General features: G+C 37.9%; 1 protein-coding gene across 1 annotated transcript; it reads right to left on the bottom strand.

Annotated features, from left to right (window-relative positions):
• Positions 1 to 1,022: 1,022 nt before the first annotated feature.
• LOC132537532 (UDP-glucuronosyltransferase 2B31-like) lies at positions 1,023 to 20,068 on the bottom strand. The gene is made up of 6 exons (XM_060187821.1): positions 19,340 to 20,068; positions 17,369 to 17,517; positions 6,765 to 6,896; positions 5,913 to 6,000; positions 3,262 to 3,481; positions 1,023 to 1,422 (listed from the first exon to the last, which is right to left on the bottom strand). The coding sequence occupies exons 1-6, from the start codon at positions 20,061 to 20,063 to the stop codon at positions 1,143 to 1,145; spliced, it is 1,593 nt and encodes a 530-aa protein (XP_060043804.1). The 5' UTR covers positions 20,064 to 20,068; the 3' UTR covers positions 1,023 to 1,142.
• Positions 20,069 to 20,433: the final 365 nt, after the last annotated feature.

Raw genomic sequence — 20,433 nt, forward strand, 5'->3', positions numbered from 1 at the left:
AAACAAGTAAAAAGGAGTTAATATGCAGTTGTTTCAATTTTTCTACTTCTCTCTCTCTATGTCTCTCTCTTTCTTTCTTTTTAATCACAGCACTACTCAGCACTGGCTTTTGACAGTGCAAATATTAATTTTTTTATTTCCCTTTGGATTTTATTAGAATTAGATCATTTACAGACACTATTACATTAAAAGCTTTGGTGGTTTTTTTTTTGTTTGTTTTCTTTTTTTAACCAAAGCACTGCTTAGCTCTGACTTCTGGTGGTGTCAGGGATTGAACCTGAGACCTCAGGCATGAACAAGTTTCAGTATGCTATCTCCCCACCTACACTGAATACAACTTCTAAAGTACAGCTAATAATTTATTTTGCTTTGTTCTTTCAAAATTCTGGATACACAAATCTATCTTGTAATTATTCATCATAGGAAACTCCTTTCATTATTTGCTTATATTACAATTACCTAATTACTTATTTAAGAGTAATTTCTTTTTATTCAGTCCGTTAGGGGGAAAAATGGAACAACTGGGGCCAGGAGGTGGTGCACTTGATTAAGCACACACATTACAGTGTGCAAGGTTCTGGGTTCAAGCCCATGGTCCCCACTTGGAAGGAGAATGTTTCAGGAGTGGTGAAACAGGACTACAGGTGTCTCTCTCCCTCTCTATCTCCTCCTCTCCTCTCAACTTCTCTGTCTCTATCAAATAAATAAAAATAATTTTAAAAGAATGGAACAACGTATCTGCCTAGACCAATGGTTCCTTCTCTTCCTCTCTCTCTCTCTCTTTTCTCATTCATTTATTTATTCATTAGAAAGATAGGAGGAGAGAAAGAACCAAACATCACTCTGGTACATGTGCTGACAGGGATCGAATTCAGGACCTGATGGTTGAGAATCCAGTGCTTTATCCACTACGCCATCTACCACTCTTTTTTTTTTTTTTTTTGCCTCCAGGGTTATTGCTGTCCACCTGCACCACAAATCCACTGCTCCTAGAGGCTATTTTTTCCCTTTTGTTGCCATTGTTGTTTTGCAAATATTAATTTTTATCACAAGAGGTAGTAGCCTTTCTTCACATCTTCTAGCAGGAATAAAATGGAGGAGTCCCATCTATGAAGCATACCAGATCCTGGCTTCAGATGCCGCTAATCTCTTTTTTCCCTCTTCCCTGATTTAGTACACTTCCGGAAACAAAACAGACAGCCTGCTGTGATGATATATACAGTAGCTGCCACACAAGCCAGCAGGAATCCAATGACATCCAAAGAGTGGTACTGGACCCAGGTGAGGTCATGGGCAGCTGGCCTCAAGTGCTTGGCTCCTTTGTGGCGCATGACAAACTCGATCCAGAAGACTGCTCGGTCTAGAGGCTTCACTGGCTGATCATGCTGAATCCTTGATAACTTCATGGCATTCTCTTTATACCTAGGAAGAAACACAGAAACAGAGACATTGAAGCGATGAGTTAACCCAAGTATATCATTCTACAAAACTTTACTGAAATCTTACACATATTGTTCAAAATGATTATTTGAAGTGTTTATGGCATGTATATTATTTGGAGCTTCATAGATAGTTTGATTTTTAAATTGGAATTTTATGATTTACAAATACATTTCAGACTTAAGAGGAAATAAAAGTGCTATATAAGCCATTGTAGGAATATATGTAAGATTGTGGTAATACATAGAATAATCTTACTGAAATATTTACAGGAGAATTATGATTACGAGTGAAATGTCTCCTCTGCAGTCACTGTTATTGTGGGTAACTTCTTTCTTCAACTTTTGTTTCCACCATTATATTCATAGATTTTCTTGAAGTATTCATCATTTTATGGCATATCTTACTTAATTTTTGCATCTGAATTCTCATCCCAATTATAATAAATCCAAAAATATTTTTCTGTTTTTTAATACTTTATTTCTTTGTTGAATAGAGATGGAGAGATTGAAAGGGAAGAGTAAGATAGAGAGGGAGAGAGAGACAGAAGGAGACACCTGCGGCACTGCTTGATTGCTTGTGAAGTAGGAACGTTCCAAGCTGCCCCAATATCAGGACCCATCTTCCTCAGGTGTAGCATAGAGTATATTGTTAAGCCTCTCTTCAGAGGGTGGAACATTGTCTACCATTGTTTATCCAAGTTAAGGGCAAGGTCCTATGGGGGCCCACAAAGGGGTCTATTGTGTTGTACCTGATAGAAATGACCGGTAACGATGGAGAGATGGATTTCTTTGAGGTCTAGGCCCATCATGTATGTCTCTTTGGGAATCTCAGGACGCCCCGATTAGGGACCCAGCTGATGGGGTGGCCTGATAGTGACTAAAGAGTCATTGTTAAAAGTATGCCAGTCTCTTGCCCTTATTCAGCTTTTGCAGTCCTTGCTTTCATAATGTTAGCTTTGGAGTGAGGGAGAGAACTGTAATAGGAAGTAGTTGAGGAGGGTATCTAAGTCTAAGTAGACACTATTTCATTATGAACATTATACTGACTCACTACAGACTATTGTGTATTTTTGCTTTTAGGTATATATTTTGCCCTAATTTGTGGATACATGTGAACAGATGCAGTGGTCATATAGGCTCCTAAGCTGAATATGGGCCCCAGATCACATCACATTGATGGGGTTTATAGTCAACAATATTTATACACCTTTCCCATATTAGGGAGATACTCTCTTCCCTGACCCAGCTTTCTTGTCCTGGTTCGAACACCCGGCTCCCACCTGCTGGGGAGTTGCTTGACAAGCGGTGAAGCAGGTCTGCAGGTGTCTTTCTCTCCCCTCTCTGTCTTCCCCTCCTCTCTCTATTTCTCTCTGTCCTATCTAACAATGACAACATCAATAACAACAATAATAATAAATACAACAATAAAACAACAAGGGCAACAAAAGGGAATAAATAAATATTTAAAAAATTAATAAAATTAATTAAATAATAAATAAAATAAAAAGATGATGGGGTACAGGTAGGAAAAAAGAAATCTCACATGTTAATTTCCTGTGATCCACACCTGAAATCTTTATAATGTTATAATACAATGATGTTTCAGTAAGAAATATGATTTTAATAGTTTCAGTGTATAGTTAGCTGATATCATTGAGGCTAAAATCTAACTTTGAAATAAATGATTAAAAATAGATTTATGATCAGTTATGTCACAGTAATAATTTTATATTGAAATTTCAAAGATAGAAAACTCATAGTTACCTATGAGACTAAACCTATCTATAAATATTATCAATGAAAATTTGGTGATACTCACGAAGGGTCATTAATTACTGTCTTCAGTGCACTGAGCAAGTCTTTGCTTGACATGGTGTCCAAGTTCAAACCCACAGCGGCTCCCTTTGCCTTCATATGAGCGATGTTGTCAGGTTGATCAGCAAACAGAGGAATGCCCACCATAGGGACCCCATGGTAGATGGCTTCGTAGATGCCATTGGTTCCACCATGAGTTATAAAAGCTTTGGTTTTTGGATGACCTAAAATGAGGTAGACTTTAGGAAATTATGAACTATAATTCTGAGAAATAAATGAAAGTGAACATTTTATGTCACCAAGAGAGACAGTAAATGATTCAGTGCACAAGTTCATTTATCTATTGCAATCTCAAAGAAAATGTGATTTAATTTGCTAGTCTGGTAAATGAAGAAATCTTATAACTTGAAAATTGAATACACAAATACCAGATGAATAGACTAAAGAGATCATTCTAGGTAAAAGAAATATCATGTATGTGTATAAATAAGGAAACAGTGATGGCATATAAGAACAGAATGTCTTTGATATGTTGACTCTCTTAAATGCTTAGACCAGGGAGAACAGAAGCAACCGGTAGCACAGCGATACAAAAATAATGTCAAAGGGCATAAATTATGGTGATGTTGTGTATAATACAGCAAATCCTAACAAAGGTATATTTCAAAGTCAGTGCAATTGCCAGATAATGTGATTATAGCAATAACTATCTATTGTCTTCTTAAACCCTAAGACAGCAGGAACCTCCTGTTTCCTCTTTAAAGCCTATTATTTCCCCAGTCCTGGAACCTCTAGGGTGGGGCTCACTTTCCTGCATGCTTCTCTCAATTCATACCAAATGATGTTGCATCCACGGATCCAAACCTAATCAACGCAATGAGTACCACCTCAGCATGCTTCACTTCAGACTGTTTCCGGATTCATCAGGCATGGAATGTCAACCCTTCACCCTAATTACTCGGGTGAGACCTTTTTTGATAATATTTTCAGGAACAACTCCCCCCCTCCCCCCCCCCACACACACACTCTTCATCTGTACTATTCCAGCCTTTAGGTCCATGATTGATCAACAATTTGTTTGGCTTTTATGTGAACTCTCTTTTCAACATCCAGGTTCCATATGCTAGCATGATGCCAACCAGACTTTCTGGACACACAACCCCACCAATGTTTCCTGGAGCTGTGCTTCCCCAGAGCCCTTCCCCACTAGAGAAAGAGAGAGACAGGCTGGGAGGACGGATCAACCTGTCAATAGCCATGTTCAGTGGGGAAGCAGTTACAGAAGCCAGACCTTCCACCTTCTACATCCCACAGTGACCTTGGGTCCATACTCCAAGAGGGTTCAAGAATAGGGAAGGTTCAAGAATCAGGGAAGGGGATGGGATACAGAGTTGTTGTGGTGGGAATTCTGTGAAGCTGTACCCCTTTTATGTGATGGTTTAGTAAATGTTTCCTTTTTATAAATAAAATTTTTTTAAAAAGAACAGAATGTCTTAAACAGTGAAACCACCTTGTCTAACATGCAAGAAATGTGACAGTATTGGCATTAGAAATAGAGAAATTATATATATATATATATTTATATATATATGATGTACATTGCAGCTTTAAAGTTGATTTTTTTCAGCAATAAATGAAGAGTTAGTGACAATAGAATAGGGGTTGTTGGTTTTCTTTTTCTTTTTTTTCTTCAGAGTTATTGCCTGAGCTCAGTGTAGGAACTACAAATCCACTGCTTATGGAGGCATTATTAAAAAAAAAAATGGATAGGACATAGAGGCATTGAAAGAGGAAGAGGAGATAGAAAGATAGAGAGAAAGAAACCTGCAGACCTGCTTCAGTACTTGTGACGTGCCCCCTCTGCAAGTGGGGTGCCAGGGACTCTAGCCTTGATCCTTGCATGGATCCTTGTTCTTAGCACTATGGGTACTTAGTCAGGTGCACCACTGCCTGGTCCCAGAATGGTTATTTTTCTATGGTGCTAAGAACCTATTTGAAAAAGCAAAAACAAATAGCAATGAAATGGGAGAACTAAGAGAGAGAAAATCCTGGAACTTGAAACTTTTACTATGAAAATAATTACACCTAAAATAGAGATATTTTAATTCTGACTATAAGAGAAATGACTATAATGTGTTGTCAAGTGTTACATCTTACACATACCTACACATCTTACATCTCCCACAATACTTGAAAATAAATATAATAGGGAGTTGGGCGGTAGCATAGCCTGTTAAGCGAAGGTGGCACAAAGTACAAGGACCAGCATAAGAATCCCGGTTCGAGCCCCAGGCTCTCCACCTGCAGGGGAGTCACTTCACAGGTGGTGAAGCAGGTCTGCAGGTGTCTGTCTTTCTCTGCCCCTCTCTGTCTTCCCCTCCTCTCTTTTCCATTTCTCTCTGTCTTATATAGCAATGATAACATCAACAACAGCAACAGTAATAAGCTACAACAATAAAAAAACAAGGGCAACAAAAGGGAATAAACAAATAAGTATATAAAAAAAGAACTTTAAAAAAAGAAAGAAAATAAATATAACAAAACCAAAATTTACTTTTGAATCCTTTCATTAGTAAATGGTCAATACTTTTGTTTTCTTGTGAACTGTTGTTAGAGTGATCTCATTTCAGTTTTTTTTTTCTTCCAGAATCTTACCAAGAAGGTCATTCTGGGGAAGCCACTTAAACAGCCGAGTATTTTTTCCTAACGTGTCTGGTTTCTTGCCTTCAAACCTCCATAGTACCTAATAGGGAGAAAAAGGTGTCTTATTCCAATGGACAAATTCAGTTTTACCATGCTCTAATTCTAAAAAGAAAAGGAAAATAAGTGACAAAAATAAAATCCATTGAAACAACAGTGTTACTGTTATTTTTTTTATTGTTAGAGACAGAGAAGGCAGAGAGACAGAGCGGGTGAAAGAAACCACAGCACTGAAGTTTCCTTCACTGTGGTGGGGGCTGAACTCCAACCTGAGGCCTGTGCAGAGCAGAACAGAACACTATGCACATGAACTATTTCACATGCACATTTATTGTTAATTAAAAACTCCCTTTGTGCTGTGTTCATATTTAATTTGTATAAGTTAGTTTAATATTCAAGAATATCTACCACCACCACACCTGAACTTTTTATTTTTTATAATATTTATTTATTTTCACTTTTGTTGCCCTTCTTTTTTATTGTTGTTGCCATTATTATTGTTGTTATTATTGATGATGTCATTGTTAGATAGGACAGAGAGAAATGGAGAGAGGAGGGGAAGACAGAGAAGGGGAGAGAATGATAGACACCTGCAGACCTGCTTCACCGCCTGTAAAGTGACACCCCTGCAGGTGGGGTGCCAGGGCTTGAACAGGGATCCTTATCCAGTTCCTTGGGCTTCCTGTCACATGTGCTCAACCCGCTGCACTACTGCCCGACTCCCTACTCCTGAACTTTCTATAATCACATCCTTTACAGATTGAACTGACATTAATAGTTGTACACTGTCAGGGTGGCTCATCTAACCTTTTGTGGAATCTGTGCAAGGCCTGATGCAATCATGTTGGCAGTCTCCTCTGACATGTTTCTGACCATTGATCCCAGAGTAAAGACCACAATGCCATTTTCTCCAGAGCTCTGAACAAACTGTTCCATTTCCTGTGAAGAGATAATGTACTCCATCATAAGAGAACAACAGGATAGCACACAGTAGTGAAAAGATTACTAGAACAAGTTAAATGAGGACATCATATATTTCAAGAGTTTTCAAAGTAGTAATTTTACAATTGCAGTAATACATGCATGATATAATTTATCATTTAACACTTTCTCAGTGCTCATTTCTGTATTCTTAAGGATAGTCCTGTTCTTGTGCAGTCTCTGCATTGTTAATGTTGTAAAACTGAAATTCTATAAACATTAAATTTTAATTGTATACTTCCTCCTTTAGAACCATCATTCTGTTTTCAGTGTCTATGAATCTGACACCTCATATAATTGGAATTGTAGAGTTTCAGAGTGTTTCGTGCCACTTGGCATAATGCAGCGAAATTTGTTCTTGCTCGAGAATGTAGTAAAGTCTTCCTCCTCTTAAATACTGAGTAATATGCCATGGTATTTATATAATCACTTCTTCTTTTTTTTTTTTTTTTACTATATACAACTAATCAAGAAAGTTAATGAACAATCCTGAGCAAGAGATGTTTTTTGACAATATAGACCCAGACTTTTGATTAACACTGTTTTAACAGATTATATGTTTACTAGATGGAAGAATATATCATGATCTTGTTCATAAAGTTTTAAAATCTTTATTTATTGGATAAAGACAACCAGAAATGGAGAGGAGAGGGGAGATAGGGTAGGAAAGAGACAGAGAGACACCTGCAGCCCTGCTTCACCAGAGTGAAGCTTTTCTTCTGAAGGGGACCAGGAGCTTGAATTCGGGTCCTTATGCATTGCAACATGTGTGGTCAAACAGGTGTACGATCACCTGGATCCCACCAGGACCTTTTTTTTTTTTCTCTTAATAGCTTTGTTTTATGCCATATGTTTTTCTTGAATCACATGCTCTATCTAGGTAATATTTCAATAGTTTCCCTACTGTGTGAGATGGTTTCTATACTATTATAATAACAATAATCTCTCATTAAAAATTTTGTTTAATCGCAGCACTGCTGTACTCTGGCTTTTGTTATTATGGGGGACTGAATCTGAGACCTTGGAGCCACAAATAAGAGAGTCTCTCTCTCTCTTTTTAAATTTTATCAGTTATTTATTATTGATTTAAAAATAATTGAGATAACATGTGTATAATTTCACACCATTCCCAGCACCACAATTTTGTGTCACCATTCCCTCCATTGGAAACTGCAGAAGTTCTCCTAAGGTTACAGATATAGGTGTCAACCTCTCTTGTTATATATATTTGGCATTTTTTTTAATGGTCCTTCCTTTGCTCCTTTACTTTCTTTATAATTATTTAATTTATTTATTTTCCCTTTTGTTGTCCTTGTTTTTTATTGTTGTTATTGATGTTGTCATTGTTAGGACAGAGAGAAATAAAGAGAGGAGGGGAAGACAGAGCAGTGGATAGAAAGATAGATACCTGCAGACTTGCTTCACCACCTGTGAAGGGACTCCCCTGCAAGTGGGGAGCCGGGGGCTTGAACCGGTATCCTTATGCCTGGCCTTGCACTTCGCGCCATTTGCGCTTAACCCACTGTCCTACCACCCGACTCCATCTTTTCTTTTTTTTAAATTTAGTTTGTTTATAAAATAAAAAAAGAGAAAATATTGACAAAACCATAGAATAAGAGGGGTTAAACTTCACACATTTCCCACCACCAGAGTTCCATATCACATCCCCACAAGAGAGTCTCTTTGCATAACTATTATGCTATCACCCCCAACCAATAATAATCTCTAGCAACAAACTAATCAATAGTGTGGACTGATTTTTCTCATTTTCTGACATACTGGCAAAGACAACTCAGTCTTGTTTTGAGAACATTTAGTACAATGCATTAAAATGATTCAAAGAAATGTAAGGAATACATTCACTGTAAATTTTATATATTTTTGTTCTAATGTTTATTTTCATACTGTTTATATATGTGTGGCATATATCTAGAAAATGATAAGTATTCAAATTATGTTTCACTAAATACAAGATTGTCTTATTATGTTCACTAAATGCAAATTATTTAATCATTTTGGAAATATAGCACAGATCCAATATGTACTTGAATAAATGATAAATATGGTTATTGTATGTTGGTTATTTTACCTACTAGCTTCATTAATATATATTATGAGGTCAGACTCTAATGTAAGAATCATGATGCCAATTATCATTTTTCTTCTCTCAATAAAGTATAAATATTATGGGTGAGAGTATGAAAATAAAAAGCAAGTAGTTTTCTATAACTATCATCTTTGTAGTACAATAATAAGGCCATGTCTATCTGATTGATTTGAACACAAGTATTGTTTGGCCACAAATGTTAACAATTTCTATTAGTATTATTGTGATTGAGGTATTCATTTTTCTTCTCCAAGATCTACCACATTTAAGTTTAGTTTGATGTTCAGGGAGAAGTACTGAGAGAACAGAGTTTGTTTGATTCTTCAATAAACATTGACATAAGACCTTCCTGAAATCAGCCTTCTTCCATGCATGCATGAAATCGATAGCTACATGGGATGCATTTCTCTCTCTCTCTCTCTCTCTCTCTCTCTCTCTCTTTAATTTCTAGATTAGGGAATTAATGTTTTACATTTGACAGTAAATACAATAGTTTGTACATGCATAACATTTCCCAACCCCTACAAAGTCCTTTGTCATCCTTTGTTGGACCTGTATTCTCCCCACCCCCACCCCCACCCCAGAGTCTTTTACTTAGGTGCAACATGCCAATTCCAGTTCAGGTTCTACTTGTGTTTTCTCTTCTGATCTTGTTTTTCAACTTCTGCCTGAGAGTGAAATCCATTTATTCCAGGTTCTCTAGCTTGGTGGCATATATTTGTTCATAGAAGCCTCATATGATATGTTGAATTTCTGTGGTGTCTGTTGTGATATCTCCTCTTTCATTTATGATCTTATTTATTTGAGTAGTCTCCCTTTTTTCTTTTGTGAGTCTGGCTAAAGGTTGTTGATTTTGTTCACTCTTTCAAAGAACCAACATTTACTTTCACTGATCTTTTGTATAGTTTTCTTATTTTCAATGTTATTGATATCTGCCCTAACTTTAGTGATTTCTGTCCTTCTGGTTGCTTTAGGGTTCCTTTGTGCTTCTTCTTCTAGGTCTTTAGGATGTGCAATCAGGCTGTAAGGTCGTTTATTTGAACTTCTTCTTGTTTTTAATATGTGATTGTAGATATGAGTTTCTCTCTCAGCACACCTTAAGGACTTAGAGGAAGAGGAAAAAAGGAACCCTAAAGCAACCAGAAGGATAGAAATCACTAAAATTAGAGCAGAAATGAACAACATCGAAAATAAGAGAATCATAAAAAAGATCAGTGAATCCAAATGCTGGTGCTTTGAAAAATTAAACAAGACTGACAAATCCCTAGCCAGATTCACTTAAAAAAAAAGAGAGAAAAAAAAGAGAGAAGACTCAAATTCATAGAATTGTAAATAATAGAGGAGATAACACAACTGACACCAAAAAACCCAGAAAATCATGTGAAACTTCTATGAAGAACTATATGCCACCAAGGCTGAAAATCTGGAAGAAATTGAAGATTTCCTAGGAACATATGAACCAAGAAGAACTACAAAACCTAAATGCAAAAAAAAAAAAAAAAGAAAGAAAAGAAAAAAGAAACATATGTCCTTCCAAAACAGAACCAAGAAGAACTACAAAACCTAAATACATTAATCACAGACAAAGAAATCAAACAGTTATTAAGAATCTCCCCAACAACAAAATTCCTGGACTAGATGGCTTCACAAACGAATTCTACAAAACCTTCAGGAAACAGTTAATATCCATACTTCTAAATCTTTTCCATAAGATTGAAGAAACAGGAAGACTTCTTTTCACCTTCTGTGAAGCCAACATCACCCTGATACCAAAAGCAGATAGGGACACAACAAAAAAGGAAAACTACAGACCAATATCTCTGATGAACATAGATGCCAAAATATTAAACAAGAACTTGGCCAACCGGATATAGCAGCATATCAAAAAGATTGTTCATCACAACCAAGTGGGATTTATCCTGGGAATGCAAGGCTCATTCAACAGATGTAAGTCAATAAATATCATTTACCACATCAATAAAAGCAAAGCCAAAAACCACATGATTATCTCAATAGATGCAGAGAAAGCCTTTGACAAAATCCAACACCCATTCATGCTCAAAACTCTACAAAAAATGGGAATAGATGGGAAATTCCTCCACATAGTGGAATGCATATATAGCAAACCTACAGCCAACATCATACTCAATGGACAGAAGCTGAAAACATTCCCCCTCAGATCTAGGATTAGACAGGGCTGTCCACTATCACCATTAATCTTCAACATAGTATTGGAAGTTCTTGCCATAGCAATCAGGCAAGAGAAAGAAATCAAAAGAATACAGATTGGAAGGGAAGAAGTCAAACTCTCACTATTTGCAGATGATATATTAGTATACATAGAAAAACCTAAAGAATCCAGCAGAAAACAACTGGAAGTTATTAGGCAATATAGCAAGGTGTCAGGCTACAAAATCAATGTACAAAAATCAGTGGCATTTCTTTATGCAAACACTGAAACTGTAGAAGAAGACATCCAGAAATCATTCCCATTCACTGTTGCAGCAAAATCAATACAATATCTAGGAATAAACCTGACTAAAAAAGTGAAAGAATTGTATACTGAAAACTACAAGTCACTATTCAAGGTAATAGAAACTGATACCAAGAAATGGAAAGACATCCATGCTCATGGATTGGAAGAATAAATATCATCAAAATGTATATTCTCCCCAGAGCAATATACAAATTTAATGAAATACCCATCAAAGTTCCACTAAGCTTCTTTAAGACAATAGAACATAAATTACCATCATTTACCTGGAACCAGAAAACACCTAGAACTCCCAAAACCATCTTGAGGAAAAGAAACAGAAATGGAGGCATCACACCCCCAGATTTCAAACTAAATTATAAGTCCATCATCATCAAAACAGCCTGGTACTGGAACAAAAATAGGCACACAGACCAGTGGAACAGAATTGTAAGCCCAGAACTAAATCCCCACACCTATGGGCATCTAATCTTTGATAAGGGGCCCTAAAGTATTAAATGGAAGAAGGAGGATTTCTTCAATAAATGGTGCTGGGAAAACTCGGTTGAAACATGCCAAAGAATGAAAATGAACCACCTTATCTCATCAGAAACAAAAATCAACTGCAAATGGATCAAGGACCTGGATGTTAGACCTGAAACTACCAAGTACTTAGAGGAAAACATTGGTGGGACACTTTCCCACCTAAACCTCAAGGACATCTTTGATGGAACAAACCCAATTACAAGGAAGACTAACTCAGAAACATACCAATGAGACTATATCAAATTGAAAAGTTTCTGCACAGCCAAAGAAACTATCACACAAACAAGGAGACCCCTACAGAATGGGAGAAGATCTCCACATGCCATACATCAGACAAAAGACTAATCACCAAAACATACAAAGAGCATAGCAAAGTTAGCACCAAAAAAGCAAATGACCCCATCCAAAAATGGGCAGAGAATATGAACATAACATTCTCTACAGAAGAGATCCAAAAGGCCAACAGACACATGAAAAATTGCTTCATGCCGCTGATTGTCAGAGAAATGCAAATAAAGAGAACATGGAGATACCACCTCACTCCTGTGAGAATGGCATATATCAAAAAGGACAGCAGCAACAACTGGGGACAGAGGAACCCTTCTGCACTGTTGGTGGGAATGTAAGCTGGTCCAGCCTCTGTGGGGAGCAGTCTGGAGAACTCTCACAAGGCTAGACATGGACCTTCCATATGATCCAGTAATTCAGCTCTTGGGGATATACCCCAAGGACTCCATAACATCCAACCAAAAGATATTTGTACACCTATGTTCATAGCAGCACAATTCATAATAGCTAAAACCTGGAAGCAACCCAGGTGCCCAACAACAGATGAGCACCTGAGAGAGCTATGGTATATATAAACACAATGAAATACTATGCAGTTATTAAGAACAATGAACCCACCTTCTCTGACCCATCTTGGACAGAGTTAGAAAGAATTATGCTAAATGAGCTAAGTCAGAAAGATAAAGGTGAGTATGGGATGATCCCACTCATTAACAGAAGTTGAGAAAGAAGAACAGAAAGGGAAACTAAAAGTAGGATCTGACTAAATTGAGAGCAGGGCACCAAAGTAAAAACCCTGTGGTGAGTGTGAGGGTGGATATTTGACTTCCTGGGGTAGTGGAGGAAGGTGTGGGGGTTGAGGGCTGGGGTGGGACACAGTCCTTTGTTAGTGGGAATGGTGTTTATGTAAACTCCTATTAATTTGTAGCCATATAAATCTCTATTTAATTAATATGAGGAGGGAAAAATTGACTGTATATCTCAAACTTTTTAAAGCACAGATTGAGTCTTTTTATTACATAGGCTGAGTCTTTGATATGTTGACTCTCTCAAAAGCCTAGACCAGGGAGAACAGAAACAACCAATGGCACAGCTATATACAAATAATGTCAAATAAGATAAATTATGGTGATGTTGTGTGTGATATAGCAAATTCTAACAAAGGGATTTTTCAAAGTTAACCCAATAACCAAACAATGTGATTATAACGATAACTATCTATTGTCTTCTTGAACCCTAAGACATCAGGAACCTCAGACTTCCACTATAGAACCTATATTTCCCGCAGTCCTGGAACCTTAGGGTGGGGCTCACTTTCCTGCATGCTTCTCTTCATTCATACCAAATAATATTGCATCTGCTGATCCTAACATAAGCAACGCAATGAGCACCACCTCAGCATGCTTCACCTCAGACTGTCTAGAGACTTTATGTGTGGAATGACAACCCTTCAGCTTCATTAGTTGGGTGAGACCTTTCCTTTCATACTATTCTCTAAATCCATTCCAGGTGGGTCAGTTCCCAACAAAGTCCCAAAACCTAGAGATGGACCAGGTCCCATGAGATAGAGCATATGTTCACACGTATCCATAAACTAGGGCAAAATATATACCTAAAAGCAAAAGTAAACAATAGTCTGCAGTGAGTACCCCCCAATACCTCATCTGCACTATTCCAGCCTTTAGGTCCATGATTATTCAACAATTTGTTTGGCTTTATATGTTAACTCTCTTTTCAGCCGCCAGGTTCCAGAGGCCAGCATGATGCTGACCAGACTTCCCTGGACAGATGACCTCACCAATGTTTCCTGGAGCTCCACTTCCCTAGAGCCCCACCCTACTAGGGAAAAAGAGAGGCAGGCTGGGAGTATGGATGGACCAGTCAATGCCCATGTTCAGCTGGGAAGCAATTACAGAAGCCAGACCTTTCACCTTCTGCATCTCACAATGACCTTGGGTCCATACTCCCAGAAGGATAAATAATGGGAAAGTTATCAGGGGAGGAGATGGGATACAGAGATCTGCTGGTGGGAATTGTGTAGAGTTGTACCCCTTTTGTCCTCTGGTTTTTTAATGTCTCCTTTTTTAAATAAATAAAAAAATAAAAAGAAAAAAGAAAAAGGAATCAATAATACATTTTACTGTTGTTACAATTAGGACATAGGTTAAGGATATTAAGGTAAATGAAATAAGCAGGAAAAAAATGTAAAATTCCCCCCTTTTTTTCAGAAGGAAACAAAAATGAATAACACCAGGAACAAAAAAAAAGTATCAAAACTCTGACCACAGAAATATCAGAAAAGAGGTGGAGGTGAGATATTGGTAGGTTAAAGGAGCTAAGTACTTGGCTTAGAAGGTAACTGGCATATGAGGTGGATGTGGACTATATAGCTGTAACTATTAGGTGTACATCTGGGGTATCTACAGTGATTTAATTAAAAATATGCCTACTAGTTATTTTCAAAATGGAAACCCACCGCAACTCCTCATCTGCACTATTCCAGCCTTTAGGTTTATGATTAATCAACAATTTGTTTTACTTTATATGTTCACTTGCTTTTTGACCACCAGATACTAGATGCTAGCATGATGTCAACCAGACTTCCCTGGACAGACAACCCCATAAATGTGTCCTATAGCTCAGCCTCCCCAGCGCCCCACACCACTAGGGAAAGAGAGAGACAGTCTGGGACTATGGATTGACCGGTCAAAGCCCATGTTCAGTGGGGAAGCCAGACCTTCCACTTTATGCATCCCACAATGACCTTGGGTCCATACTCCCAGAGGGATAAAGAATAAAAAGCTATCAGGGGACGGGATGGGATACAGAGATCTGGTGGTAGGAATTGTGTGGAGTTGTACTCCTCTTATCCTATGGTTAAGCATGAGGTCCTAAGTTCAATCCCCGGCAGCACATGTACCATAGTGATGTCTGTTTCTTTCACTCTCTCCTATCATTTGTCATGAATCAATAAATAAAACCTTAAAAAAAAAAGAAAGTGAAATGTGGACTGTTCAAGGTATATAGTCTCAAAAGCAAAAGAGTCTGGTCAGGTGGGAGGAAATGGGTTCTTCACTGTAAACTAAGTTCCCAAAAGAAAAAAAAATCTTATACAAATAGAACACTACTATGTTGCTTTAGCAGGTCACCTGCCAACAATTCTTGTTGTATTAAATATTGTATTTTAAAATTAAAAATGTTTATGCATGACATTAAGGCTTCCAGACGAGTATTTTCATTCAGTTAGAGAGACAGAGGCACAGGGAGAAGAGAGACACTATAACACTGAAATATCTCCAATGTCTTAATATTAATAACCTTAATAATGAAGTGATGGTAAGTGAACGTTGAGCTTCATCTAAACATGTTGTGAGTACACATCTTTGTTTCTGAGGAAAAGTTTTCCTTTTAAGATAAAATACTTAGAGTTCTATGAAGACTAGGAACGTTCCAAGCTGCCCTAATTTCATAACCCATCTTCCTCAGGGGTAGCATAGAATATGTTGCCCAGCCTCCCTTCAGAGGATGGAACATTATCTACTACTGTTGATCCAAGTTGAGGGCAAGGTCCTATGAGGCCCACAAAGGGGTCTATTGTGTTGTTCCTGATATAGATGACCGGTAACATTGGAGAGAGGGATTTATTCAAGGTCTAGGGCCATCATGTCTGTTTGGGAATCTCAGGACTCCCTGAATAGGCCCCCAGCTGATGGGGTGTCATGATAGTGACTAAAAAGTCATTGTTAAAGTATGCCAGTCTGTTGCTCTTATTCAGCTTTTATAGTCCTTACTTTGATAAGGTTAACTTTGGAGTAACTAAGGGAAGTATAATAGGAATAGGTGAAGAGGGTATCTAAGGCTAAGTAGACACTATTTCATTATGAACTTTATAATGTCATTTTAGGTCTCTCTACTTTACTTGCTTGCTGCATATTCGGACTCACTGCAGACTATTGCTCGTTTTTGCTTTTAGTTATCTATCTTGCCCTAAATTATGGATACATGTGAACATATGCCCTATCTCATGGGACTTAGTCTATATCTAGGTTTTGGGACTTTGTTAGGAAGTGAATCACCTAAAATGGAATTAGAGAGTCCTATGAAAGGAAAGGCCTCACCTGAGTAATGAGGCTGAAGGGCTGACATTCCATGCCTGATGTCTCTGGACACAGTGTGAAGTCATTGTGAACTCAGATCTACAGGAATGCAGAGGTCACATAGACTTCTAAGCTTAATATAGGCCCCAGATGACATCAAATCAATGGGGTTTACAGTCAACAGTATTTATGTATCTTTCCCATTTTTGGAAGCTACTCCCTTCCCTGATCCAGCTTTCTGGTCCCTTTTCCACCTATGACATCATCTCCCCAGACAATAACTTGGGTGCACTTGCATATCAGATTTCAGACTCCGAAAAAAAAAAAAACTAGTATAGTATGGGTCCTTTGAATATAACTAAAATATTCCTACTAACTATCGACAAATCAGAGACCCCCACATCTTCATTTGCACTATTCCAGCCTCTAGGTTCATGATTAGTCAAAAATTTGTTTGGCTTTCTGTTAACACTTTTTTTAGCCACCAGGTTCCAGATGCTACCATGATGCCAACCAGACTTCCCTGGGCAGATGACCCCACCAATGTGTCCTGGAGCTCTGCTTCCCCAGAGCCCCACCCCATTAGGGAAAGAGAGAGAGAGGCTGAGAGTATGGATCAACCTGTCAATGCCCATGTTCAGTGAGGAAGCAATTACAGAAGCCAGACCTTCCACCTTCTGCACCCATAATGTCCCTTGGTCCATACTCCCAGAGGGATAAGAAATAGGAAAGCTTTCAGGGGAGGGGATGGGATACAGAGTTCTGGTGGTGAGAATTGTGTGGAGTTGTACCTCTCTTATTCTATGGTTATTGTCAGTGTTTCCTTTTTATAAATAAAAGTTATAAAACAATAATAATAAAAAAGAATACTATGATGAGGCTTCAAGTAAAGAAAATGCCATAAACAGGAAGAGGTTACCTTCGGCAGGGGTTTGGCAGGTTTGCAGTGGAGCCCTCCAATAAATTCAAAGTTTGGCAAGAAAGGACGAGGAAATTCAAAATCCCAGTAGGTTCGAATGAGCCATATTTCAGCTTTCTTCATAGTCTCAAGTAATGTAGTGGGTCTGCCTGTAGCATAAAACAGTAGCAAAATACAGAGGAGATACTAATATTGTGCTATGAATATGCCAGGTAATTTACTGCAAGGATCTTGGAATAAAGTAGTCAATAATGCTACATATATTAATACACACAGCTTCATGTATATGTGCAACTACTGAGTTGTCAGAAATGTCTTGATGCATTTTTGCATAGAAAGACAGAGAAAACTATGTCACAGCTTTTCTGACAAACCAACATAATATATGCATACAAATCACACATTATATATGTAGATCTTATATGTACAAAATACAAAGTGAGAAGAATTTTTGAGTGTGTGGGGCTGTGGTGCACTGAGTTAAGCACACCTATAACCAAGCCCAAGAAGCCAGAATAGAGCTCTGCTCCCCACTTTCAGAAGGTCTGAAGCAGGTCAGCAGGAAACTTTCTCTCCCTCTCTATCTCTCTGTCCTCTCTCAATTTCTCTCTATCACATCGAATAAAAAAGATAGAAAGAAAAAAAAAGAGACGTTTTTGAAAATTAATCTTTAGAAACTCTACTTAAAGAGGATGAAAAACTGGGAAGATGTGCCACTCCCTGAGGAAATGAATAAAGTACAGGGTACCTTCATCTCCTTCAGGAAGCGATATTCCCCCCTCCCATAGATCTTATAAGAGAAGTTCCTAGACCTGGACTCAGAAATAACTGTCTCTACATGAATGTACTTCAGTCTTCACTCTTTTTGTTACTTGTTTCTGAATAAGCTCATGCTGTTGGAATAGCACATTGCTTTTGTTTAAGGTCAACATTTTCATGTCTGATGTCTAATTGTGAAAGATTGCCTCAGGTAATATGGAAAAAATACTTAAACTAGATAAGGAATCCGATGAGAAATAAGCACAAACTTTTTCTAAATTCTTCACAGAAAGTTGTTCTAGAACTGTGTAACCCCCAGGACTGGGTGGTTGTGCACCTGCTTCAGGACACATATTAGAAGATGCAGGGACCTGGGCTCGAGCCCCCAGTCCCCACCTGCAAGGGGAAGGCTTTGTGAGTGGTGAAGCAGTGTTTCAGGTGTCTTTTCATCTCTCTCCTTCTCTGATTTCTCCTTCTGTCAGATTTCTGGTTGTCACTTTTCAATAAATGAATGAAGATAATTTTAAAAATTAAAGATTTACAAAACTCCTTAATCTCTGTGTGTACATTAAGCTAGTCAATAAAGTTTTAATGCCATTTTTAAGGGTTGAAAAATCAGCACAGCACATGGAATTTTGAAGGTAGTGAAACTACAGTGTATGAAACGTAATGGTGGATAATGTCATTACAAGTTGTTAAAAACCTTATCATGTGTAACACCATTACATTGCAGTGGACTCTCATGTAAATGTATGGACTTAAGAAGACTAAAGTGGCAGTGAAGTATCAACATTTATAGCAAGTGCACCAATCCATCAGTACATTTCAATAATGGAGAAGTCCATGGAGTTGTGTGACTTGAGGTTAGTGGAGAATCTCAACTTAGGACTGTGGACCTCATATTTCTGTATGAAATAAAGACTATTGCTGATGAATAAATGAGACTGGACATGGAATTTGTTCAATAGATAACAGTGGATCAAGCTGTGGTTTTAGACTTGTTGGAGATTCCTTTTAATGAGCCATATAGTTGTAAGTGAACCAATAATTTGAGCTTTTCTGTAACAGTTGTGAGGCTAGAGAACATTTTATATGTTAATTTCAACATCTCAGTTTCATCACCACTTTTAAATTCCAAGGTTAAGTTTAGATACTCTCTTTCAGGAACTTGGGATATAAGGGCATCATGCTACTAAATAAAACAGTACTTACCTAAGACATCACTATAAAAGGGATCCCATATCTTCTCATTTATGAATTGAAACCAGAAGTCAAAATAAAGAACATAAATCATGTTTTTGACCCTCTGCATGAATGACATATGATCATTTAGTTCAGATAAAACAACAGGCACATAAGCTGGTGGAAGGGGCATTCCTCCTTGATGCCGCTCCAGTGCATAGCCTGGAGTAAAGCGGAGAGTGTACATGAAAGGGACATTAAGCAGCTCACCCAGGAGCTCAGCACATGGAGTAACAGGATCTGAAAGAACAAGATCAAACTTTGATTCTTGTAGCTTCATCATGAGATTCTTGTTCAGAACTGCTTCTCTACAGAGCTTATAAACCACAGCATGAAATTTCCAACCTATTTCTTCCATAATTGAAAAATAAGACCAAAATGCATCTTTTGGCATCTTGTAGGTCCATGAATGAATCATTTCCATAAAAACATTGTTGAATTCATCTTTAGTGACTGATGTGGTGTAAGTCTCAAATTTAATAGCAGATTTTTTGTTGGGATCAATGAGAATGGAAGCCGAAGATGTCAGAACAGTCACTTCATGACCTCTCTGGACAAGCTCATCTAGGATTGTCTTGATGTTCATCCAATGACTGTATTCTGTGGGCCACACCAGCACCTTTCCACACTTCCCAGAGCTAAAGTAACAAGCCACTTGTAGCAGCAGAAGAACAAAAGTACACTTCATCGGCATCTTGGTGGAATAAGATTCTTCTTTGCAAACACCTGTACCTTTTTGCTATTGCAAATGCTTATATCCATAAAGAAATCAGGAAGTTAAAATGTAACTGCCACTCTGTTACATATTTACATAGTATGAACATCCAAAGTATTTAGGTAGATATCAGACTGGGAAACAGGAAAGTAAGAGGGTTGGGTAGTCATGTACTAGGTCAAGCACACATAATATTATGCACAAGGTCCCTGGCAAGGACTTAGGATCCAGCCCCCACTCCCCATACCCCATCTGCAGCAGGGATGCTTCACAAGCTGTGATTCAGGCCTGCAGGTGTCCATCTTTCTCTCTTCCCTCTCTTTCTCCCTTTACTCTCTTAATTTCTCTC

This window comes from Erinaceus europaeus, chromosome 3 (genome assembly GCF_950295315.1).
Source record: "Erinaceus europaeus chromosome 3, mEriEur2.1, whole genome shotgun sequence".
In the NCBI taxonomy this organism is placed as follows: Eukaryota; Metazoa; Chordata; class Mammalia; order Eulipotyphla; family Erinaceidae; genus Erinaceus; species Erinaceus europaeus.

What these genes read in the sequence shown, in the direction of transcription:
- LOC132537532 (XM_060187821.1), bottom strand. Translation starts at nt 20,063, where the DNA reads ATGCCGATGAAGTGTACTTTTGTTCTTCTGCTGCTACAAGTGGCTTGT. An exon ending in CTTTTATAGTGATGTCTTAG is followed by an intron (nt 17,518 to 19,339) that starts GTAAGTACTGTT and finishes TTTATGCTACAG; the next exon opens with GCAGACCCACTACATTACTT. An exon ending in ACAGTAATTAATGACCCTTC is followed by an intron (nt 1,423 to 3,261) that starts GTGAGTATCACC and finishes GTTTCTTCCTAG; the next exon opens with GTATAAAGAGAATGCCATGA.